At 35.7% G+C, this 27,597-nt stretch overlaps 1 protein-coding gene across 5 annotated transcripts in view; it reads right to left on the bottom strand.

The window, feature by feature from the left end:
• LOC149805888 (long-chain-fatty-acid--CoA ligase 1-like) overlaps positions 1–27,597 on the bottom strand; it is a 109,016-nt gene that overhangs the window by 26,096 nt on the left and 55,323 nt on the right. For all 5 annotated transcript variants that reach the window (XM_089950637.1, XM_089950639.1, XM_089950641.1 and 2 more), the window contains 3 exons: positions 19,532–19,682; positions 14,782–14,854; positions 2,910–2,998 (listed from right to left, as the gene is read on the bottom strand). In XM_089950637.1, coding sequence (XP_089806763.1) covers positions 2,910–2,998; positions 14,782–14,854; positions 19,532–19,682 — 313 coding nt within the window. The remainder of the gene's footprint in view (positions 1–2,909; positions 2,999–14,781; positions 14,855–19,531; positions 19,683–27,597) is intronic.

A 27,597-nucleotide genomic window follows, 5' to 3' on the forward strand; every position in this document is an offset into this window, starting at 1 on the left:
CTGTTCCTCATATAACATGTATGACCATGGATCTCAGTTCTGGGATGCATCCTCTTCTGATACTGTAGAAGGCATACTTGCTTATAATGTACACTTTTACACAGCATTAAACTGACGGATAACTGTATCTATATTTTTCTATCTGCTGCTGTAAGGCAAAGAAGAAATGTACAGATGCTGATTGCCAAAAACAAACTCTTTATACATGTGTAGTAAAGTCAAGAATTTTGTCTAGAAAGAAAATAAATAGAGGTGTTAGCAATGGCTGCATCCCAAATGACCAAGCTTACTACAACTTACTTTACTAGGCTTTGAACAGAGGAACTTTTGTTGTAAAGAAATGAACAGACTGGGCCATAACTCTCTGAATGATGATGTGAAACGCTGTAACTACAGTTTATTCAATATTTCATTTATATAAAGCTGCATAAAAAATCAAGCTGAAATCCAACAAGCCTAGGTACAGTAATGCTGAAAAACCAAAGTAAAGTACAATCAGAGATCCATAAAGCCTTTATATGATGTCATACAATTATAGAAATCAAATTAATTCAAGATCACATCAAGATAAAAGTGCATGATAAATTTAAAAATTCTTTTAAAGTTATCATGCAGGAAGTTTGGAGGATGGAAATTAGGGGACATAACTCCTCTAAATCATGCTGTGGAATGCTGGAAATCAGTTCATTCAAGGTATCATCAATATCAAACCAAGTTCCAAAATTTGATTCAACCCCAACAATCTTTGGAAATCCAATGCTGCAGAAACCAAGTCAGGATGATGCACAATCAGGGGGCATAACTCATGTAAATGATATTGCACAATTCTGGAAATCGAACTCGTTCGAGGTTTCCTCAACACAAAGACACAACAACCTTGGTTAAAATCAAACAATAAAACAATCTTTGATAAAGTTATTATGTGGAAACCAAATTCAGGATGATGCACAATCAGGGTATATAACTAATGTAAATTATGACAAGTAATTTTGGAAATTGAAATTTCTACAAATCAATCTTGCAATCCAGTAAATGTGATTTAATATTGTGAGTAAATTTGAAAGAAAAATGATACAAAAGGTAACCAAAGACATCAGTTTTAATTCTCTGTCAACAATAAAACAAAATACAATGACCCTAACACAACATAGTCTATTGAAGGTACTGATGATCTATTAGCTGAAAAGAATTTCCAGGAATGGAAGAAAAGTCTGTTTCTTCTTCCTTTTATTCATTTTATCTGCTGATCATTGTTACCATCTCTGATATTCTTGAGAAACTCCAACATAACAAATTTGGTAACAAAAATATGTTTTTATATGTCCAAGTTACAGTTAATATGTTCACAAGATACCCAAGTGAAGTAGTGGAGTACAGAACCTTTTGTCTTGAAATTCTGACCTATAACTTGATACATGAGTCGAAAATCACTGAACTTATCTTGGACAATGTCAAAGATATACCCATGGGGTTAATTTTGTTAAATCTATAATTACTTTTGTTAAAAAATGGGGGGGGAGAGAGGCAATGAAGTGGTATCATTCATGGATCAGATAGTGTAGTGTTATTTGCATAAAGGTCACTGGAAGAAACTGAATTACCTATCATTACCAGTAAGCTGTTAATAAACACAATGAATAACAGAGGCATGAGGATAGAGCCCTACAGCACTACACCATAATATTTTTACTTTTAAAAAGGTGACCATTTATTGTTTGCACTCTATCAGTTAAGTAAGACTTAAACCAGTTTAGAAGTTTTCATTACATCAATAGATTTACAGTTTAAAAGTAAAATTTCATGGTCTACAAGATCAAAAGCTTCATGTTGTTGTTGTTGGGTTTAACGCCATTTTTCAGCACACGATAGGCTATACATGGCGGCCAGTATTAATGGTGGAGGAAGAACCCGGGAAAACCATGGAAAGAACCACCGACCCTCGAGAAGCTACTGGCAAGCTTTCTCACATACCCACATTGGCCGAATCCAAGACTCGAACCTACGCAGACAGAGGTGAGATGGCAGTGATCCGTAACGGAGAGCGCTTTAGACCACTCAGCCACTCGGGGCCCCCAAAAGCAAGTGAAATACATGAAAGCAAGTGAAACACATTTGCTCAATGTAAGTTTAATAATTTATCTTTCACAGAGGATAAAAAGTTACCTACCATTCAACCACTGGAGATTATTTTACAATGCATTCTTTCTTCCTCTATTGGACCATTGTTGTACAATTTGTGCAAATACAACTGATACCAATATTTAAGAAATCCACACAAAATTCAAAAAACGTGCAGCAATGATTATTTACCCATACAAAATTTTCTTTTCAAAATTGAAATGGCTGAAGTCTGAACAAAGAATAACCTGCCATAAGTCCACATTAATGCTCAAGTTAAGAATGACTGTTGTCCACAATATTTGCATGGCATGTTTCATTTCAAGTCAGAAGAACAACACCAAGTTGTGATCACTTACAAATTATCACTGTAGAACACCATTTCCCAAAACAAATACCTTTTAAAAAAGCTGCTTAATCCGGTGTTATTTTATGAATGAACTCCCCAAAACCATTAGATCAAAAAACAAATCTGAATGTTTTTAAAAAAATACCTGTGACCATTGGCTTGGAAAGCAGCTGTCAATGTAAATGTAAATATTTAAATACATGCAGTCCAATTTGTGTTACTGCACATCATATACACTTTGTGCTTTTATACTTTATGGATTCCAAGGGTCTCAGGAGAGAACAGTATTTAATAAATGAGGTCCTCTCATAAAAAATAAACTTGTTAATTATTATTAGTATTATCGTTATTATGATGATTGTTATTATTATTATTATTATTATTATTATTATACATGGCACATGAATCAGTTCCTGTAACAATCTGAATATCATGAACTTACCTCCCCTTTGCCATCCTTGGCATAGTAATCCATTTCTGGAATGTCTACTAACTTGACAAAGTTACTTGCAAGTGGAGCTCCCACTTGCCCTGAAATTAAATAGATGTATTATTTATTTATCTGTGTAATTGCTTATTGTCTATACTTGCTTATAAGACAAGTCAAACTGCAAACTGCACAGACCCAGATTTGCTGTAGCATAATGTGCCAGTAGATCTGAGTGTGCAGTCTGTTAGGATTAATCAGTAGAAATAACAACATATAACCTGATTTGCAGGCACATTATGTGATTGCAGATCATGATCTTTGTTGTTTGTAGACTCACTCAACTTATAAGCAAGTATATATGGTAGTCCAAATCAGAATAAAAAAGACATGCATTTTCATGGCTAGATATTGTGGTCAGTTTACAATTTGCATGACCTGGGTAACCTTAGTGTCTACACACTCTGCAAGAGGACAGCCAAATTAGTGTGCTGGAATATATAGAACTTTACAATGTTGACAAAGCTGCATACCCCATGTTCATTTCAGTCAGTTCAAGTTTTCAATGTTGTGGGACAAAAAATACTGAGGCCCAAGTAGGAAAGCAGAGATGCTGCCAGGATTTTATCTAAAGGGAGGAGCTCTTCCCTTGTCAAAAATATAAAGGGGAAGTAGAAAAAAAGGAGAGGAGAAGGAAATGGCAATAGTTTAATATTTACCTAACACTTAAATATTCATCTCTTTCTCTCTCTTCCTGTTCCCCTCTGTCAGAGCCTTACTGAATGCAAAATGTTTAAAAGATGTTGCCTCTTGTTGTACAAGCAATAATCTGTTAACTGTTTCTCTGCTTAATCTGCTCCCGGTCTGTGTATGAATACTGTTCTGTACTGAGAACCCCCTTTCATAGTCTCCTGTCTGTGTATGAATACTGTTCTGTACTGAGAACCCCCTTTCATAGTCTCTTGTCTGTGTATGAATACTGTTCTGTACTGAGAACCCCCTTTCATAGTCTCCTGTCAGTGTATGAATACTGTTCTGTACTGAGAACCCCCTTTCACAGTCTCCTGTCTGATGGGGCATAAACATAGCTAGCTTAGCCAGCTGGAACAAATTTGAAAACTGTTCTTTATGGTTGTTGTTTACAATTTGATCCAGTGTTATACTGACTCTGTTGCTATATTTACCATCATTTCCATAATGCCGTATTAGGGCTTCAAGTCTATCAATGCCACAGTATGCTTGCTCAGGCAGAGGTATTTTGATCAAATAAATGTTTACTTCTTAATCTCATTTATAAATTCTTATTTATTAAATTTATCTTAACCCTAATAGGACTATATGGTTTTGTAGCACAAGATCCTGCTGGCCTAAACTGTTTGAGATAAGAAATAAAAATTGCACTCTTAAATTGTATTTTAATTCAGCTTGTTATTCTGCCATTTCTACATTTAATTTCAAAATACCACCGTGTGCTTGTGTGTGTGTGTGTGTTTGTGAGAGAGCCACATGCTCTTTTTCTAAAAAAATAAGCATGTACAATGGATTTGTATTTAACACCATTTTCAATTTCAAAATGATTCACTAGTATCTCCATTAATGCTTTGCCAGGTCTAATAATTTGATATAACTCAAAACTTTAAAAATAAAATTGCCTTCATCACTATCAGCAGCCACTATCTGCAGAACAAAACCATCATCTAAGCATGAACCACACTGGGAATCAGCCATCTGGGAATTTTTAGGTAGCTTACGAGCATTTGTAAAACTTCCTTGCTGTAAGGTTCAAACTACGACAGAATGCTTGTTCCAGGGTCCAATGTTTCAAAGAAATTGAGTTTAACATTCATCCATGTCAAGCCGAAGGACCCAGATTCGTAAACAGTTATGAAAAAAAAGACAGGTTGTGAAAAGTACTATGATACCTAAACTATCATGACTTATGTCATGACAAGCACTTTACAGGTGAATGAATAAAAACTGCATACTGTGCAGAAGACATTTTCAAATGTGTAACTTGAATTTGTGGGAGTTGTCATGCATCGCTGGTCTCTAAGTGTGCAAATTTGTATAAATGTTGCTCTTTTTACACATTCGCGTAGCCTGGCAGCATCTCTGGTTGGACTGATATTGCTCACTGGCTTACATAAGCAGTCCTATGAAGTAATGAAAGAATGCATTCCTACAAAAACCTTCTCCAAACCACTTTATCATCTTGAATGTATCATATTCACTACTTTCTGATAAGAACTATTTCCAAAGATAAAGGCATAATTAAAGTGCAAAGACTCTCATAATTGAATATATCCAACATTCTGATAATATGAACCTATTTACCAAGTTTTATCAAATTGAGATGAAAAATCAAGGCTCTATAGAGGTAAAGGGCCTAGCCAATCAAATGCAAATTGCCTCTTCTAAATGTATACATCCCTCCTATTCCAGATACTAACACAAAGACGATATAAGATTATTTACCCCAAATATCAGATTGAAATTCAGTCTCCAGATTAGTAACAAATTTAGCCAATCACATAAAAGGTTACCTCATAAATATATATAACCCTTGCTCATAATCAAGTTCATCCAACATCTTGAAGACTTAAGACTATTTGAAAAGTTTGATCACAACCTAATCCAAAATGTTGGAGTTGCTAGAGTGTTGACAAGCTCATAAAAATCACAGCCTCATTAATATGCATGGATGTCACTTGGAACCATATTCATCCGATACCTTAATCACATAAGCCTATTTGCCAAGTTCGATATAAATTCCTATAAAAAATAAGTCTCTGGAGTGGTAAAAAAAAACAACCAATCAGATGTAGTCTTACTTCATTAATCATTGGCAGCTCGATCTCAAGAGACCTTATGAATAGCACCCTTGGAGTGTTGTCTGTCTCTGGGGTTTTGGCATCATCTGCTGTGGCTGTACAGGCCTGTGTGTGAGTGACAGTCCCTACTGCAGTTGGTGCAGACATACTGGGAAGTCTGAGTTGCTGGGGTTGATGCTGTGCTATTCTTTCTCTTTCACGTTTCTTTGCCGCCAGCTGGCCTCTCCTTGCATCAGTGACTGCTATGCCCCTGCTTACCGTCAGTGTGTCATGGTGCCTCAGCCAGCACTTCCCAGCCACTGGGTGAAATGTCACATGCCTTCATGTCCCTCTTGCACATATCCTTGAAATGGAGTTGGGGGTGGCCGACTCTTCTGGTGCCAGTGGCCAGGTGTCCATATAGAATGTCCTTTGGCAGCCCCCCATCGTCCATGCATTGGACATGTCCCAGCCATCGAAGGTAGCATTTACTCAGCAGGGCGTACATGCTGGGAATACTTGCATGCTGCAGGATCTCGCTGTGTGGGACGCAGTCTTGCCAGCTGATATTCAGGATGCGGTTTAGGCACCATATATGGAAGGAGTTGAGCTGGCACTCTTGCCTCATGTAGGTGTTCCAGATCTCACTTCCATAAAGAAGGGTGCTGTGAACGCAAGCCTGGTAGACTTGAATCTTGGTGTGCTCTGTCAGCATGTTTTTTTCACACACCCTCTTTGTTAGTCGTGTCATGATGGTGTTTGCCTTTCCAAGCCTTCTGTCCAGCTCTGAAAGAATGCTGCTAATGGTTGACCCCAGGTAAGTAAAGTTGTTGACTGCTTCCAGGGTGACACCATCGATTTTGATAGGAGGGGCAATGGTAGTATCTTGCACACTCACGTTTGTCTTTTCCAGGCTGATGGTGAGCCCAAACTGCTTGCAGGCATTAGCAAAATGGTTTCTCAGTCCGTAGAAGGCATCCTAGGTGTGGGTCACAACAGCTGCGTCATCTGAAAAAAAATGTCCCTTAAGAGCACCAATCTCACTTTGGTCTGCAAGCGCAGTTGTGCCAGGTTAAACAGCCTCCCGTTGGATCTGGTGTGCAGATATATACCATCAGTGGATGAGTCGAAGGTGTAGGACAGGAGCAGGGAGAAAAAGATCCCGAAAAAGATTGGTGCCAGCACGCAGTCCTGCTTCACACCACTGTTGATTGGGAAGAAGTCTGAGGAGGATCCAACATACAGGACTGTTCCCTTCATATCGGCATGGAAAGAGATTATCATGCTGCAGAGTTTATGGGGGCAACCGATCTTAGTGAGAAGTTCAAATAGGCCCTTCCTGCTGACCAGGTCGAAGGCCTTGGTGAGATCGATGAACATCATGTAGAGTGGCTGACCTTGTTCTCGGCTCTTCTCTTGGAGTTGTCATAGGGAAAAGATCATGTCTGTCAATGACCTGCCTGCTCTGAAGCCGCACTGGGATAACGAGTACACACGGTCCACCAGCAACTGCAGCCTATTGAGTATGATGCAGGCGTACACTTTACCAATGATGCTCAGGAGCGAGATCCCTCTGTAATTATTACAGTCACTCTGGTCACCTTTGTTTTTGTAAATATGTTGGTTTCCCATGTTTGATAGCTTTGAGCGGGATGCTGTCACTTCCTGGTGCTTTGTCACTTGGGAGGGTGTGTGATGTGATTTGGATTTTTAACGTAGCTTTAACAATTTTTCAGTCATATTGCTACGATGTCTGCAATGTGGCAGTTTATAGTGATGTCTAGCACTGAGGCATTATGCCACAGACATGTAGCATGATGTCCCACCCAGTCACATTATCCTGACACCGGGCCGACCAGTCCTAACACTAACCTCTAAATGCTGAGCATCAAGCGAGGCAGCTGTTAGTACCATTTTTGTAAGTCTTTGGTATGACTCGGCCGGGGATCGAACCCACGACCTCCCGCATCCGGGGTGGACGTTCTAACCACTAGGCCACCAGAGCGGTCACTTGGGAAGGAGTTGATTGCTTTGCTGAACTCCTCTAAGGTGGGCACTTTGTCAAGCTCCTCCATGGTGGGAAGTTTCTTTATGCTGCTAAGGGCTGCATCAGTGACTGACGTTTCTCGGGAGTATAGCTCTGAGTAGTGCTCCACCCATCTGGCCATCTGTTGCTCACGGTCTGTGATCTTCTCTCCTTTATTTCATTAATATGCACAGATATCAGATATAATGAAAATCAACCAATACCGTGTTGATCTTATTCTTTATACTAAGTCTGATCATGTGTATGTGTGTATGTATGTATGTGTTTGTGTGTGTGTGTGTGTGTGTGTGTGTGTGTGTGCATCAATGTATGTATGTATGTAGGTATGTATGTATGTATGTATGTGTGTGCATGTGTGTGTGCATGTATGTGTGCATGTATGTATGCACGTATGTATGTATGTGTGTATATATGCATGTATGTGTGTATGTACGTGTGTATGTATGGATGTATGGATGGATGAATGGATGCAAGCATGCATGCATGTATGTATTTATAAAATTATATATGTGATCCCATAGATTTTCAAAGTGTATTATTTTACTCTATACTTATTTGGTACTTGAACATCCCAGAGCTCATAAGAAATGTATTTTCTAACCAATAAACCGTTATTTAACAGTCTTTATGTTACTGAATGACTATTTTTTACATAAACACAAACACAAGCACATGCATGCAAACACAAGCCAAAATGTGAACAAGCATTGCTTTTGAAGAAAAGAAAAAACTGGACATTTTGTGTATTTTTAAAGGAAGATTCTTTCCCAAGTACAGTTTTAATGATGATATCATACTATCTGCACTCCATCTGTCTCTTTCTCTCGCATGTGTTGGTTGGTCTGGCAGCAGATTAACTGACCAATAGATGAACAAAGGAATCCACAATAAAAAAAATCATTTTATTTTAAGTCTTCCCAAACCCAAACTCCACCTCTTTACCATCGTTGAAAGCTACTGGCGAAAATCTGTGAAAAAATTAACATGTGCATGTGTATGATTAGGATTTTTAATGTAGCTTTAACAATTTTTCAGTCATTTCGCTATGATGTCTGCAGTGTGGCAGTTTATAGTGATGCCTTGCACTGGGGCACCATGCCATAGACATGTAGCATAATATCCCACCCAGTCACATTATCCTGACACCAGGACGACCAGTCCTAACACTAAATTCTTAATGCTGAGCGCCTAGCGAGGCAGCTGTTAGTAACATTTTTGTAAGGCTTTGGTATGACTTGGCTGGGGTTTGAACCCATGGCCTCCTGCTTCCAAGGCAGACACTCTAAGAACTAGGCCACCAGAGCATTAAAAAAAATAATTAACATAGCAGATTTTTGCATATATCATGTAGTAATGTCTTTGGGCCTATGAATAATGGTAAAATTTACAGACAAACTGACCAGTGGAAGATTGAGGATAAAAACAATCTTATAGTGAGTAGAAATGTTAATTAAAACACAAAAATGACTTAGATCAAAGGTAAATAAATTTAATTATTTTAATTAACTCGAGTTGGTTCATCATTTCGTTAAGTCTATATTCCCCACTCATTTCAATATACTTGCCAGTGACTGAATGGCTGTGCATTCAATGTTCAAGACACAAGCATACAAGTATGTGTATTTCTATGTGATATAAAAAAAATATATGTATTGTATGATTGTATCTTTGATATATCCCTTGTATACATTTTTCACTAAAAGTAAACTCAGCAAACCTCATTTCCTTTTAATAAAAAAATGTATACTTCTCATCATACAGTGTAATACTATATATATATGTATATACACAAACACACGCACACACACACACACACACACACACACACTCACATATATAAATATATATATGCACTGTAAAATCTGCATAATAAGTAAATATGCAAAAATAAGCATTCACAGTGTGCATATGATTTAGGTTTGTAACATAGCTTTATAAACTGTATTCATATTACTATGATATCTGCAATGTGGCAGTATATTGTGCTAGGACATCATGTCATCGACAAGTGACATGATGTCCCACCCAGTCACGTTATCATGATACCAGGCCAACCAGTCCTAACTCTCAACTTTTAATGCTGAGCATCAAGATGTGCAGCTGCTAGAACCATTTTTTTATAAGTCTTTGGTATGACTCAGTCACGGTTCAAACTTGTGACCTCCCATATCCAAGGCGGACACTCAAACCACTTAAACCATTGAGTGCAGTCATACACAGTAAGATTGCCAAAGGAATAGTAGTATAAGACAAAAAACTTGTCTCTCTAATGATTGTTCTGATGCTAATAAAGTGATTCGCAGAGCTGCCAACCCTGAGGAGTCCGTCTCAGTAAGGCAGTTGATTTTTTTCTCTCCATAAGATTGACCAGTTTTCAGAATAGTGTAACAAAATATCACAAACTGCTATTGTAAAGCCTGAAAATGTAATTAAAAGTTCAGTATTTGAACATGCAGTGACAATGAACATTACGTTCAACTGAAAAGTTTCTAAAATACAAGTAGATTTTATTTACCACTAGTACAGATGCACAAAATTTAGTTCCAAACACTATGCAGCTCAATGGCTTGTTGCTATCTCTCAACTTGATGTAATTCTTGGGAATTCTTTTTCCATTTTGCATGACGACGGCAATTATATCTCCCACCATAAGACAAACTCAAATTGGTATGTTATGTCCAATAAACATAATTGTGTCTCTTCCAGCTTTATTCACAAGAATCTAAATATTCCTTTACATTCTTAACCCTTTAAGCCCCGATCCCGTCTGTAGGCATGATCGGGTTTCTGCATTCAATGGCCGATCCCGCCTGTAGTCGTGACTTTTTTACTGCATTCAATGGCCGATCCCGTCTCCAAGCGTGATGAATGTGTGTTAGATTCAACGTCTCTGATTGGTTAGAAATGGGTTTATTCCAAGAACTAACAACTATTAAACCAATCAGAAATGATTTTACTTTCATTTGCGGAAATTTGAATTGTTCAGAAGCTAAGGGCTCCTGTTTTGAAAGTGGTTTAACTACACGTGTTCAGGTCATGAAAAATCATAAATGATGGCGGACGTAAGAGTGATTTTTGATGAGAGCAAAAATGAGGAGTTTCTCGGGTTTGATCTTGAAAATACTGAGCAAGCTGAGGAAAGATATGTTTTTCAGTTGGATATTTTGTGAGATTTAGATTCGGACATAGAAGTTTCTGAGATTGAATCGTCCGAAAATGAGGATGCTGACAGCGATGATGATCGAGTTCTTGCGGATAAATGTTGCACATAATTTTGTAAATTCTGTATAAATAAGTCGTGAAAGACTTGGACAAATAGGGAAAAAAATACATCACTGTGTAGACAAATTCATTTGCAATAAATGGTGAAACTTTCTTGGATTTTAATTGGATATAAGCAGAAAAATTAAGGTAAGAGTGAATGCATGTGCACGATGTTTACAAAATTTTTCAAACAGGTAAAAACTCTGGGGCACACGCAGCTAGACACAGCTTAGCGCTGCTGGGGCATAGCATCAGTGATACTGATAAAAAATAACGGGTCTGGGGCTGAATGAGTTAAGTGTTGGTTATGAAAACTTTTCAAGAGGCTTATTATCCCTTTCGCCTTAACATGCATTGCCTGCTGGATGCCATTTTAAAAAATTCTAAAATCAACAGTTTGATCATCCAGACGCTTCACATGAACAAATAGGTTGTAGTTTAAAGCATCCGAGGTGCTGCTTTAAACTTAGTCTGGTTTCCTAACTAATATCAGTAATTCTAATATGAAACCCAGATCCAAATCAAACAAGGATGAACCATTTATCTGGATTTTTCAGCAATGGTCATTTTCTCGTAGTTTTTACTTTTATGCCATTAAGTCTGTATTTTAAGGGTAATTTTCGTAAGACTTATGGCAAAATCGTAAGGGTTGGCAGATCTGGATTCATAATTGATATATTTACTTGGTCCTAATTATGTCGTTTTACTTCTTGTTATTTTTTTCTTAATTTCATCAACTATTTTTTTTGTTCCTTCAAATGTCAATGAGATGCATAAACATCCGAACTTTTCAGGTGCTTGTGTAGTGGTATATTTTCACTATCAATTAGTGCATATAAAACAATAAGCATACATGACAGTCACTAAATTTAAAAATACAAATATATACTATTGATGTAAATTTTATAGTACAGTGTAACCCTGCCAAAATGCGCCCCGTGATAACATGAATTCGGATATAATGTGGTAGTGGTGTGGCTCCTGAAATTTTGTATATTGATTTGAACATGAAAAAATATTTTTTGTTTAAAATATGTGAAATAGTGTATAATAAATTTATTATCATTTTGTGGAAGAGATTGTGTATGAATTAGAATATAATACGATTGTGGCATAGTTCCTGAAATTTTAAATACATGAATGTGTATTTTTCTTGTACTGAAAAAATATTTTTTTGAAGTACAAAAAATAGTGTGTCAAATGTTTATTATTATTTTGGGGAAGAGTTTGTGTATGAATTTGAATATAATATGATCATGGTGTAGCTTCTGAAATTTAACAATTTCATGAGGTTTCTGAAGTGTTATGTCAAAATAAACATTGGAAATGTTACTTATTACTGATCCATGAGTAAAGCCACTATGTCGTCTTTGTGACTGTCTTCAATTAATTCTGTATACAATCATTGCTCAAACAATAGCCAACATGTGTTTCTTCTTTAACTGCATACACAACCAAGCAGCAGACAATGCAGTGGGTGATAAAAAATTCTCAGAATTTAACAAATATCAAAAAACAAAAGCCGCCAACATGTTTGCTGGGCTTGGTGGTGTTATTAGATGCAACCAGTTGACCACTAAATAATGTCTGCTTTATTAGCTGGGAATTGAAAGGGTATGAAAGTGTACATGCATTCAGCTTAAATTTTTTTTATATAAGTGACTTGTGACCACTGCAGGCCTACTGCACTTAGTCCTTGGGTTTTACATGTGTATGGTGTTTGCGTATGAACTCGTTATTAATTCCCTATTTTTTATAAAAAATCTTTCACCGTTATGGAAAAGGAAGTTCACAAACGCAATTTCCTATTGTTATAAAAATATTTTACCGTTATGGAAAAGCAAATTCACAAACGCAAGTCATTCTCTGCACTTTGAACAATGATTAGTATAGTAGTTTTCACAAGTTTTTCAATATTCCCAAAATCTGACGTAAAAGTTACATGCACACTGAAAGCATGTGTCGATTGTTAATTATTCTTGCTGTAGTCGTTCAAACAAATAGGCATACAAGTGTTAATTATTGGAAATTTACAATGGATAAATGTACACGGAAATACATATGAGAAAATTTTAGCAGTATGAAATTTGTACAGACACCGATCATAAATACTAGAACAAAATGAACTGTACACATGCTTTGTCTTTCTTAACCTCATTTTGCTGTTAATTTTTCCAATTTAATTCAGACACATAATGATCTGTGACAAAATTATTGAACAGTTTAAATATGTATGCAATTTTTGCAATGGAATTACATGTATTATGAATTAACTGCAAGCCCCAACGGTACGATATCAGACGGCAAGTGAACAGTGTTAATACTCTGTTCATGCTATACATTAGACGTTGAATTCAGATGCAATGATCTGGGACAAAATTATTGACTATTGTAAATCTGTTTGCAATATTTCAATGGAATTACATGCATTATGGATGAACTACATGCCATGACGGCACAACAGTAAACAGTGTTGATACCCTATTCATCATATACATCAGACATTAATACACATACATGTGCCAATGAGTTGCTCTCTGAAAAAGTAAAATACTATAAAACCCCGTATTAATGTGACCCTGCTATTAATACAATCCTATTTATTGGTCCCCAATTATCGTGTTATAGCGGGGTTCCACTGTGTGTGTGTGTGTGTGTGTATATATATATATATATATATATATATACATACAAATGTAGGATCTGAGGCGAAGCCTTCTTTACAAGGACACCTGTGCATGATTAAAATGTTCCACTAAATGTTCAGTGCTCCAGATAAGCAGTGTATATATTTCACCCAATTAAAATGGTTAATTACCAAATTTTGTCTTCCAGTATGCATACCATATATACAAGCATTTTTTTCCACTTAAAAGATCAATGTCTCTTTGAGTATATTTGTGTAAATATCCAACTGACTTACATGTCTGGACTAATATTATTGTCTGGTGCCACTTACATTATTGATAAAATAAATTAAAAAAGCGCATTTTTTGTTAATGTAAACAAGTATGGTAAACCAGTCAAGCTTCTATTACCACAATTGCATAAAATCAATGTTAAGTTAACACCAAACAAAAAAATGTTGGGGAAAATGAGGGAGAAAGTCTGCAAAAGCTGAAAGTCTAATGAAAAATTCATTTTTCTTTTCTTCTTCTGCCAAATGACAATAAGAAATGTGATTTGTGGAGATAATAATTACCATGCTTTAAAGAATTACAAAGCATCGGCTGAGATGTATGCATTGTACCAAAGTGAAAGATGTTTGGTACAGAGGTACTCAGAAATGAGTGTCTCCAAGGATAATATGAATGCAAAGCAACTGATTTTGCTTCAGAACATTAAAAAAAATCTGGTATATTTAAATTTTAAATAATTATCATGTAAAATTGAAGAATACCATTTTAGTTTAGTAAAAATCTAATTTCACTCAATTATCTGGGGCAATGTATGTGAATTCATCTGGTCTACAATTGATAATTTTACTATTTTCTCTAAGCCTTGTCCACTCTCAATGCCATATGAAAAACTTTCTGAACAAATTGCTGCAGTGTTCATGAATTATCTTTTCTTGTTTTAGTACATGCTTGTGACACCTTGTCAGTGTAAGGTCTTTAAAGCTGGACTATGCTATTCAATGAAATACAATCACTAACACCAGTTAACAGGTGGTCACCTGTTATTGGTCAGTAGCCAAAGAAATAAACAGGTTCAAAGTATCGTTGATTGTCATAGTGTCATTAGTATTAAAAACATTAGAACTGACCTGGTGTGGCATCTCCTGGCATGGAAAAGGTGATCCCAGCAGTTGCCTCCGTCTGCCCGTACCCCTCCAATATCTGCCATTATTAACATTATTATAATAAAAACACATCATAAACAAAACAATAATTCAACAATGAGTAATAGAAAATAGCAATACACTAGTTAAGGCTCTTCTAAACAGACATTATTTTTTCATAGTAAACAAAATATTTTTGATGCGGGTAAATCCTTTATAGACCTTGCACAGCTTTATGGCCAATAACAAACTTCAAACCATTTTTAATCTGTGTGTAAGAAACTATATATTATAAAATGGTGTCTATAACAATCTTTGATACACTGAAATATTTCAAGCTAGGGCAAGTGCTTAATCTATGTACTAAATCTGGAAGACCTTAATTTCTGGTGCCTACAATCATAATGGAATGAAGCCTGAAGAGGGGTCTCAAGAAAAGAGCTTCAGATTAGTGGAGAATACAAGGAGTTTTATGTATCTGCCTAAACTTTATTTCCTTAAAGCAATAAAGATCTTGAATAACTACTGACTTTTGTTTTTACATAGATGATTTTAAAATAATACAATTTGTAGTTTGCATTAATGCAGGCATCAGTAGTACACATTCAGAAATTTTTACAGTCCTATAAATATGTTACTATATGCTCTTTGAACTGATAACAATGTATCAAGATTTCATGGAATCTTTTATAGACTGACATGCAGACATGGAAAGAGTTATCAACTATCTTGATTATGCTCTTGAAAGATTCTGTGAAACCTAATTAAGTGCTTACTTGGCAGCTAAGCTGGATTTATACCGTTGAGAATTTAAACCTTCTCTGGCATGAAGACCCAAGCTAATTAACTGATTAATTGTATCAGCTGATGACAATACATAAAAAGTGCACAGATCAGAGTAACATCCTTTTGTAGGAGTCAGCCTAATTTCTTGCTAAAACTGCACACTGGAGACAAGTTTTTGCTTTTGACTAATTTGTAAATTGTTCTTCAAAATTTGCAGTGATATATTCCCAAATTGCAAATTATAATAAAACATACATTTTTATTTTTCCTTTATTTTGGGTTGATAATATTTTTTCATTTCTGATGCAGAGTTCTGTAACTGTGCAGCTGCCATGTGCTGACTGTTTTTATCAGTACAAATGATACAAGGTAGTAATCAGTATATATGCTATCAACCCAAAACATTAAGGTGACATTTAAATAAATCCACTATCTTGAGGAACTAACCAGTGCAAAGTTGTTGACTAGTTCGACTCCTGTGGTTATAAGTATAATTTTAGCTATGAAGCTTTAGTGTTTGTTCACAATGGACACACGTTCTAACCTCTAAATGGGAAGAAACTACAACTTTACTGAAACTTAAAATATCAAGTTCTGCATGTCAACTTAGTTTATATTTAAACTCTCCGGTCAGTTTGCAGATTTTAATTGACTTCTTCAAATCCAGTAGCCATATATATTAAACTCCAATAGCTGGAATTTTGTAAGACAATTGAAACTATCATTCTCAGCTGTCCAGCACCACACCTCCTGCTAAACACAAATGTTGACTAAAATACGAGTCTCCTTCACTGTCTCCAGCCCTACGCTACAGTAGATGTTTAGTAATCTAGTTGCTCATGAATTATCAAGGGAGAAGAGTTGTGGGTAATTTCCTCTGGGTATGCTTTATTTCAGCATGAATGGGATGAAATCACTGTTGCCAAATAAACAAAATCCTGGCTAGAATTTGTAAAAATCACAAATTATAAACATTCCTTTACACTGAATTTCTTCTTTCCTGCCAAATCAGACATATTCTGAATTTTCTCAATTTATGATTGAGTAAACCTAGATTTTAAAAATATAGATCTTAGATTTTCCAAGTTTCATCTAATACAGGCATAACGTGTTTTGTTTTCAGTGAAGTGTTAAGATTGAACCCATTAAGTCAATACATGTTTTGTTGCATATTCTGCATTGATAGTTTTCTTTAATATACTCAAATGGTTTTAAAGATGTACAACAGAATATTATTGAATTTAACATTAAAGTTGTTTAAATTTAGAGCAAATAACGTTGTTACTATGGTCACATTAAATGCAGTGATTATGTTAGGGTACTTAAGCTTACTGCATAATGCCTCTATAAAATAAAAAACTGTATGCAGTGTTTGTATGAATATCTATGTTCAGTTCAAAAGAAGTTGAAAGAAAGATGAAGAAAATTAATGAAATGCATGAAGAGAAAGTGGTGTATTAAGTACTGTATATACTTACGAGTCCAACTGAAAACTGCACAGACCCAGATCTGCCAGCACATAATGTGCTGGCAGATCTGGGACTGTGCAGTTTGTCTGGAGTAATCAGTATAACAAATAGCAGAGACCCCAATCTGCAGGCATATTATTATATGGCAGATCAGGATCTATGTTGTGTGACTTTTAAGTCACTACATATGATAATATGTATATTTAATTGCATACAATATTTACATAAGCATGTACTTAGGTATTATGTTTTTTTTGTCATATACACTGATAACCACTGATGATGAACCCAACTCTTGAACAGGCTGTCAAGCCAATTTATAGGTTACAAATATAGCTGTGCACTGAATCCCCATATACTACATTGTGAAAAATATTTATAGGTGTTCTTGTCAATACTGTTCGTACAAAACAAAAATATAAAACAGGAATCTTTCCCCAAAAACAGAAGATAAATACTTAGGATTTTCTTTGAAAATAATTGAAGATATAGAATTTTTTTCATGCATGAATACAAACAGAAAAGTCAACAGAAAACTTCTCAACTGACACTGCAAAACAAAATCATCAACAAAAATGAAGTTTGTATACACTAACCCATATCAAACAGGATAAATACAAGCTGTCTGTCTGTCTGTCTGTAAGATTTCTATCACAAGTTCAACCTGACATTTGTTTCTCTTGACTGGAATCAGACAACCTAAGCATACAAAGAGTTAATATACAATAGAAAGATTCTGAAAAGAAACCAACACTCTTTCATCTGCTGTTCTGGTTTTAAACAGAAATTGTAATTATCAAGTATTATTATCTTCTGTGTTTGAGTCTGGATTGAATTGATAGCCAGTGTAGATAAGAGACTCCTAAACCACTGTAATTGTGCATAGCTCATATGGCTTAACCAGTTGTTTGACTGTCAGAACAGTGTACCAAAGATGATACCAGTTTTGTGGTCCAGCTGGCTGGTGTGGTATGGTCAGTACAAACCATCTGTCCATACCATATTGGTGCATAAGTGTATATTAAGTATATTAATTATAAATGGTAGACTTATTAAGATAATTTTCTGCAAGGTATTATGGGTATGACTGGTATTAGGTTCTCGTTTGCTCAGGCTGTCCATTGACATAAGGGATAAGCTAAACAGAATATAATATGGTATTATTATATGGAATAGATGTTTCCGTTCCAAAATCAATTAATTGAAATATATATTCTTCAGTGCCCTTCTCTTCACAAACAGGCACAGACAGTATCCTAGAAATAATTTGCCGTACCTTAACATCAAAATGTTTTACCACAACTGGATATTGCTATAAGTCCAAGTCACTACTTTCCTGTGGCAATAGAAAAGGTTTTGCTTTTTATATTGTCAACAGTATTTACTGTATTTTTTAAAGAAAGTTCATTTAAAATTGCTAAATTTTTACTCCTTGTGCAGCTGTATTTGGGGGCTATTTTAGAGTCAGGGAACATTTTGACAAACAACTTGCTTGCATGATCTGCCACACTTATTTGTAGATTATGCTTGTCACTAAAGAGAGCTTCCACATTCACAACAGCAACATCTAATTTGGAGAATTTTCCTTTTGGGCTCAAAGAATGATGAAAGTTTCTTTGACAAACATTGCAAGGCAGCTACATCCTTGTGTTTCTTTGTCAAAACAGGCTTTTTACAATCATCCTCCCTCTGTGTGCTACAATGAAGTTCTGACTAACTTAAAAAGGCAAAGGTTTCACTTATTGCTGATCTCTAGATAATAGGGAAATGTGTGTATTCTGGTTTGAACTTCTTTGTCCATTGTTTTTATGTAATCTTTCTTGCTGAATCATTACTGGAGTTAGTTACATGAGCACATTGTTTCTCTGTTGCCATTATTTGTGTATATTAATACTGGCAGTAGAAGCATTCATATCATCGTACAATATGACAGTGGAAGGACAAGGTCACAATCAGAACAATCTCGGTCTTTATTGTTGTAAAGTATGTGGTGAATTCCACCAGAGACAAATCACCAAACACATTAAATTAATGTATTCCTACAATGTTTTCTGAGTTTATTTCATGACATCATGGTAGTGGTTGAGTGATGTTCTGATAATATCGGATCTGAATGAAAATAACTAATTCTGGAACAGAATTTATGATTCTGACTGAAATTTGTAGGGGAAAGAAGAAATGGTGTAAGTTACCCCTGAAAATCATGAGGCCTATGCCAATATCACAAGGGCAGGTAACTCTGCTTTATGACTTGTGAATATGGCCTCTTTGCACAGAAATTTCTGCATCTGCCATTGTCACAAATAAATCACATTTCTTATTGAAATTTTAAATACTTCTACCTGCCAAATATAATTAAACTCACTTTGTTAATATATGTAGTCACCATTTGTGATCTGGTGAAGAATCTTCTAAGCAAGCTTAAAGTATGTGTCTACTCAACCCTTCTGAGATGGACTTTTGAACCCCCACAAACCTACCATGCATCCAAATGCACATCTGCAAAAGCTGAGGACTCTCTCTTCAAGTGGGGCTGAGCCAGTGATGACAACTCTGATGTTCCCTCCCAGCATCTTCTGGATCTTCCCAAATACAATCTTGTCCCATATGCTGTCCTTCCTTATTATACCTCTAAAGAAAAAAAGGGGGAGATAATCAGAGTTGTATAGGGCAACTGGTCCTTAACACATTAACCCCTGGAGGTTTTTGCCATTTTTGGCTGAAAATCGAGTAGGAAACATATTTTGAAAGCTATTTCTGAACAGACTCGAAAACACTAAATCCCCAGTCATCTTTCAATAACATACTGCCTAGGTGTGTTAGAAACATCATTTTTCAGTGGCTATTTGACTCGCGCATGAGCAGAAGGGTAAAAGTTGGATTTGTTTTTAAAAATTTTTTTGCTAAATGGAGCCATTATTTTTGTATGGAGACCACTCTTTATTCCAAATGCCCATCTTATCCTACTTTTTGCAAAGGCTCATCTGTTTGCAGTTCGTACTGGTTTGCCTTAGATCTGAGACCAAAAAGTCTAAAATCCAGACACAAAATGGGATTCCGACCACGGGCGAATTTTGCGTAAAAAAAAGTCAGGCCCAAAAAATGAGGTTTTTCTATCTGTATTTTGTAGTGCAACTAGAGATTATTTGGTATCATTGTAGAGCTACATCTGTCTACCTTTCTATAATACCACCCACTTTAGTGTATCATGCATGACCATGGCGCTACAGAGCTCGGCAGTAGGCTACTACCTCCTGCCCCATAAAGTTGTCGCTAGGGGTTAATGTGTTAAACCTATATAGAAAAAAGGGGGAGATAATCAGAGTTGTATAAGGCAACTGGTGGTAATAGCCTCATTGTTGTGAAATTGACAAAGCACAAATTTCATAGGTAAAGGGTCTCAATATCACTGAAAATCAGTGTTTAGCACAGTCTCTATAAGATAACAAAATGTTTGTGGTTATGACATCCCTTACAGAAAAGTTATAACTCTAAATTCTGAAATCTGAGGATACTAACTGAAATATCTATAATATGTTAGCATTTTGTGTGTGATTTAACTGAGAGTAAATGTAAATGTACTTTGGTTTTTATGTGCTTGTATGACCACTGTATGTTTGGTTTTTATGTACTTATATAACCACTGTATGTTTGGTTTTTAAGTACTTATATAACCACTTATGTTTGTATGACCACTGTATGTTTGGTTTTTATGTACTTATATAACCACTGTATGTTTGGTTTTTATGTACTTATATAACCACTGTATGTTTGGTTTTTATGTACTTATATAACCACTGTATGTTTGGTTTTTATGTACTTATATAACCACTGTATGTTTGGTTTTTATGTACTTATATAACCACTGTATGTTTGGTTTAGACTACTTGTGTAACCACTGTATGTTTGGTCTGGATTGCTTATATAACCACTGTATGTTTGGTTTTTATGTACTTATATAACCACTGTATGTTTGGTTTTTATGTACTTATATAACCACTGTATGTTTGGTGTAGACAACTCTTACTAATGTAATTCCATATTTCATCTAACAAACTTGTTGTACCTTGAGAAGATTTGTCTTTGTCTTTAGTCCAGGTCCAATGTGTCTGTTAAGTAGGCCCCATCAATTGTCATCTTAAGATTGCACAATTATGCATTTTACTTTTATCTGTTTGGTTTGAGTTGGTGCAAAAGCTATGTGAATCTTACATTATTTTGTTCATTTATTAGATGTCAAGATGGCTGCTATTGCTTAACCGGCTTGAAGCAGCTGTTCCATTTTTTGTGCCATTTTTGATGATATATATGCTTGCTGATACATTATTGTGTTCATCATTCATTGCTGTTCATTTCATATGTGTTTCTTCACCTCCTTGTTTTGGAAACAAGAACAATTAGAATTTTTCTCAGCTGTCTTGCTCCACTGCTACAACTTCCATTGTTGTTGAACAAACCACCATCACGTGATACTCGCCAGTCAACCCATTTATGCTATGATGGACCCTCATTAATTGCTATAAAGGACCATTCCTTGGTTCTCCACACTACAATGTGCTCTAGACTTAACAAACTCGACTATATTCACCATAACTTAAATGTAAACAAAAGTGAAAAAGAAACGTTTCAAAGCTGGCCAACATAGAACAGGAAGAACTCCAGTTATCTCCCTTTCTGGCTTAACACTTTAAAAGTTTGACCGTTAATTTAGATAACCTATTTCAAATCCCTATTAAATCATCAACCTTTGTGTCAACTATCAAAGAGATACCTCTGTGTATTGCATTATTCAATTCCCAAACCATAGGACCACCCAAAAAGTGTACAGAAATAGTTAATATTATCAACGATCAGAATATTGATGTCTTTTTCCTGACAGAAACATGGCTAAAAATCTCAGTTGATGAGCCCAAGTGTGCAGATCTAACACCCACTGGTTACTCCATGAAGTCATTCACCTGCACTCTCATGGAGGTGGAATTGCTGTCATCACAAAGAACTCCATGACCAAACCATGATTAACCATACCACAACTTTCAATTTCTACCACACATCGTTTGAACTAGTCCAAACCACACTCACACTGGAACAAAGGTCAGTCCATTTTTTCTGCCTATACCACCCATCTCCTAGTAGAAAAAAACAAGCTGACTGAATCTCTCTTTTTTGGAGCAGTTTCTGAATCTCCTGGAGTATGGAAATTCGAGAGGTGGCAACCTGATTATTCTTGGAGATTTTAACTTTCACTTTGACTGTCCCGGAAATCCAAGCACTTCAAAATTCCTAGATTCCATTAATGTTTTCAACTTCAAACAGTCAGTTAACCAACCCACCCATAACATGGTCACATTTTAGACTGGATTCTTCATAGACCTGATGATAATATTCTACAGTCCTCCCCGGTATCCCACGAACCTGCATCAGATCACCTTTTCATTATATGCCATCTTGACGTATCAGTCCCTAACCATCCACCTTTATTTGCTACTAATAGAAACCTCCGTATGACAAACAGAACTAAACTAATGCATGACATCCAAGCAAACCTAACAACTTGCTTACCTCCTACCGCAGAAAAACTTGATAACTGCCTGCATTCATTGCTCGACAAACATACCCCAGCCACCAAGTGCAGAGTATCAATTCAAAAGTGTCCTCCATGGTATAGTAGTGTTAGGGACCAGCTTCACACTGCTAAAAGAGACCGCCATAAGGCTGAGAGGCTTTGGCTTTCCACCAGACTCACCATTCGTAAGCAAATCTGTGAAGCCACTAAGAAGAATACCACATAGTCCATGCAGCAAAATCAGCCCACTACAGTACTAAGATCATGGAAAGTTCCAGCTGCAAAGAGTTCTTCAAGATTACAAACAAGCTAATGTCAAGGAACAAATGTACACCACTTCCAACTACCTTCTCTCCAGTCGACCTTCCGGACCTGTTTGCAAATTTCTTCCGTGACAAAGTACAAACCATTAGAGATAAGCTTGACAACACAATTTCATTTGATTCATCATCACCATGCAGCTGGGATACAGAATTTCAGCAGCAACCATTAGCAGCATTTGAACCTATCTCTATGGATTTAGTACATACAATCATGATGAAGAGTGCACCAAAGTTAATTAAACTTGATCCAATTCCAACATCAGTGCTACTTGAGTGCTTAGATCCAGTATTGCCTTCACTAACTGATGTTATTAATACCTCTCTCTCATACGCGGAATTCCCATCATTTTTCAAAACTGCCATTGTAAACCCTCTGATGAAAAAACCAACACTCGACCATAATGATTTAAAGAACTACCGCCCAGTTTCTAATCTCCCATTCATATAAAAAATCTAAGAAAAGGTTGTTCTATCCCAACTTGTATCTCATCTGAATTCAAACAGTCTTTTTAGCTATGTACAATTTGCATATTGCCCTTGCCACAGTACTGAAACTACTCTTCTAAAAGTAGTTAATGACATTCTCTCTGCGTTGGATAGCGGAAAGATTACAGTCCTCATCCTCCTTGATTTGTCTGCAGCATTTGACACAACAGACCATGATATATTACTTCACCGTCTCCAGCATGTATTTGGCATTAATGATACAGCCTTTTTGTGGTTCAAGTCCTACTTGGTCAACAGGACACAAATTGTTTTGCAAATGGGATACACTCCAGCCCAATTAATCTATGTTGTGGTATTCCACAGGGGTCTGTTCTTGGACCTGTTCTCTTCATTCTATACACTCAGCCGCTCTCAAGTGTCATAGATCATGATCCAGTGTCTCACCGACTCTACGGTGATAACACCCAAATATACAATTCTAGCCACCCAACTGAACAGTTGATGCTACCATCCAAGGTGTAGAGAGGTGCATTTCTGATGTGAAATCATGGTTGACATGTAACAAGCTGCAGATGAATGATGATAAAACTGAGGCCAATCTGATCGCAACACAAAGACTTTCTTATTCACATCCTTTACCTCTGACATTAAATATCAGCAACACCATCATTAAATTCACACAATCAGTACAAAACCTAGGTGTTATTCTGGACAGTACTCTCACATTGCAACAACATGTCATGAACATATGCAAGGCTGCATATCTTGAGCTGAGACACATCAGCTTCATTCACAAATATCTTTTAGCTGATGCCACTAAAACACTTGTGTATTCATTAGTACTTTCAAGACTGGACTATTGTAACTCAATTCTGTCTGGTTCATCTCAATATCTACTCCAGAAACTTAAAAAAGTTCAGAACATAGCTGCTCTGATCATACTTAGAGTACCACGATCAGAGCACACCTCCCTGCTGCACTGTATCATACACTGGCTATCCATTCAATCCAGAATCAAACACAAAATTTGTTCTCTGTACTACATTTCACCAACGGACTCCAGTCCAACATACCTATCCAACCTCACTCTTGTGTACACACCAGCAAGATACTTATGCTCCTCTTCTGACAATCGTATACTCATTATTCCCACTATGAAAACAAAGTCATATGGACATTCTTTTGCATACCAGGGCCCAGTAACGTGGAGTGAATTGCCCACTGAACTTAGACACAAAGACACAGAGATCCCATTCAAGAGTGCTCTTAAAACTCACTTATTTCAACTGCAAGAACAAACTTAAAGACCTAATAATGTTTACTACCTTAAATATCTGCAGCATGTTTTTTATGTATTCTAATTTCATGTTTTTTGTTTTTAGTAATCATATCAATATATATGTTTTTTATGTTATAGGTGTTGTCTAATGTTGTAAAGCACTTAGAGCTTCTAAAGATTAGGTGCTATATAAAGTCCTCATTATTATTATTATTCTTTATTTTAAAATGAGATAATGAAATATAACAGTGTGGGTAAAAATGATATTGCCATAATGATGATAAGTGTTATCATGATGTCACCTCTGGAACTACCTTTCCCAGTTAGAAAATATATCTGCCCTTATGTATCTTATGTTTTTCATACCTAATGCATTTTCTTCTTCTCCTACCCTTTCCATCAGACTGAAAAGAACCTAACTTATGCTAACACTGTACATTCATATTTTGGTTTGGTGTTCCATGGTACAGATACCAAAGTTGATTATTTAGTGCCAAGGCAATTGGAGTAAAGTGCCTTGCCCAAGGACACACCGCAGTATCCAAAATTGGGTTAATCCAATTGTATGATTCATGCCTGCACCCTTTCCAACATGAGTCTGGAAAACTAATCACTGATACATCATATTTCCTGCCCCCATTTGTCACTGCTAATGATATGAAGGAGAATGGATCAGACCTATTCTACACTCCAGGGGGTGTACATTTATATAATCAATGAGGAGGTGCCATTAGAGATGCCTACAAGCAAACACCAAACAATAACAAATAGGTCATATTTAAAACAGTTTTCCATAGAAATCATGTAATTCATCACTCACTGAACTACATGACCTATTTCTACTCCATATTCAATCTCACCTGTATCTGTTACACTTAACTGGATAAGCAAAATCTTAACAGGTAAACTGATGATCATTGAGATATTCAATTTAAAGATGTTACATTTTTAAGTTTGTCAGATCGGATTCCTCTGTAATGATGCTACCACATCCTGAAATTTTCAAAGTATGTGTGCAAAATATGTTAACAATAATAAACATTTCATTTTTCTAATGAAAACTGTGACTGATGTGAGAAAATACACAATCTGAAACATTATATGCATGCTATAAATTGTAAAAAGTTTGTCATAAAATAACGTAAAATTTAGGAACTTACTTTTCACTGAAATAAACTGCACAAGCATAAAATGGAGAAAACATGTATGCAAGTAGACAGTTTCTAATTTGGAAAATATATAATAAGCTAAAAATCTAAGTTTACATTTTTTGTAGATATAACGAAATATTTCATTGATAAAGGGAAAACATTTTACATTTTTATGAGTGGTACCACTCATGACAGTACAATGTTCTTATACTTACTTTCAAAATTTAGATTATGCAGAATTTTTTAAAAATTGTGCCAGCAGAGTGAAATAACATGTTGAGAGAATCTACAGAGCAAAATCAGCAGGAAATAACTAAAGGTTTAAGCTAAAACTTTTCTTGTATGTCTCTTTTAATACAAGATTTTTAAAAAAATTCTATGGGTGTTTTTAAACAAACAAGCTGAGGATGACTTTGAGAAACAGAGACTTGTTAAAACAATTTTGTATTCAGCAAGCTTATATGTCAATTTCTAATTATTTAAAACAAAAAACAATAGATCTCAGAGAATCTACAGAGTGATAGAACATGTTGAGAGAATCTGCAGAGTGATAGAACATGTTGAGAGAATCTACAGAGTGATAAAACATGTTGAGAGAATCTACAGAGTGATAGAACATGTTGAGAGAGTCTACAGAGTGATAGAACATGTTGAGAGAATCTACAGAGTGATAGAACATGTTGAGAGAATCTACAGAGCTAAACCAGCAGGAAATAACTAAAGGTTTAAACTATAACTTTTCCTGTATGTCTTTTAATACAAGATTTAAAAAAAAAAATATATGGGTGTTTTTATACTTGAGGATGACTCTGTCTTTGGGAAACGGAGACTTGTTAAAACAATTTTGTGTTCAGCAAGATTATATGTAAATTTCTAATTATTTTTATATAAAAAAATAGCCCTCAGACTGGTAATAAACAAACATAGCCCTCAGACTGGTAATAAACAAACATAGCCCTCAGACTGGTAATAAACAAACATAGCCTGCAGACTGGTAATAAACAAACAGCCTGCAGACTGGTAATAACCAAACATAGCCCTCAGACTGGAAATAAACAAACATAGCCCTCAGACTGGTAATAAAACTGACTGACTATATCAAACTGTTATGTGCTGATATGTAAAACAAATCATCCCTGATCTTGCTGCATGAGGCATAATGAACAAAAACAGCAATGCTACACTATGTGCTAAAATTTTGGGTTCTGTTTTAAAAGGTATTTCGTATGAAACAAAAATTACAGAAAATAACAAATCAGCCATGTCACCATTATCAATTACAGAATTACAATTGTGAGAGGTCAGTCTGAAACTTTGTTTAAGAATCCTTATATATGATTATTTTAAAATGATCATCGATGTGATGACTGTCACTTCACTGGTGATACTGATCTGTGATCTTTAGATCCATCTATATTTACAGAAAAACCTGTCTTGAGAAACCACCTATTTTGCCAATAAAAACATGTCTTTGAAGATTAGAAGGTTTTTCAATAACTGGTCTGTACAACTGGGCCAGATTTGAAGGTCTAATTCAACTGGGTTTAAGACAGAAAATTCACCATAATTAATATACATTGTTTTTCATAGTTCTTGCTAAAGTCTTAAATGCATTCATCTCAATATTATTCTATATAGCAATAAAGATATACATGAATCATAAAGCTAGCTAATGTAACACTTATTCATCCTGTGTAACATATGGATTAATATTCATGCTGTATAAATTTATGTCTTGTTTAGTGAAAATCAGCTAGTGCAAACTAACAATGCAGTGAGG

This window comes from Sinohyriopsis cumingii, chromosome 2 (assembly GCF_028554795.1).
Source record: "Sinohyriopsis cumingii isolate HCF-2022 chromosome 2, ASM2855479v2, whole genome shotgun sequence".
NCBI lineage: Eukaryota > Metazoa > Mollusca > Bivalvia > Unionida > Unionidae > Sinohyriopsis > Sinohyriopsis cumingii.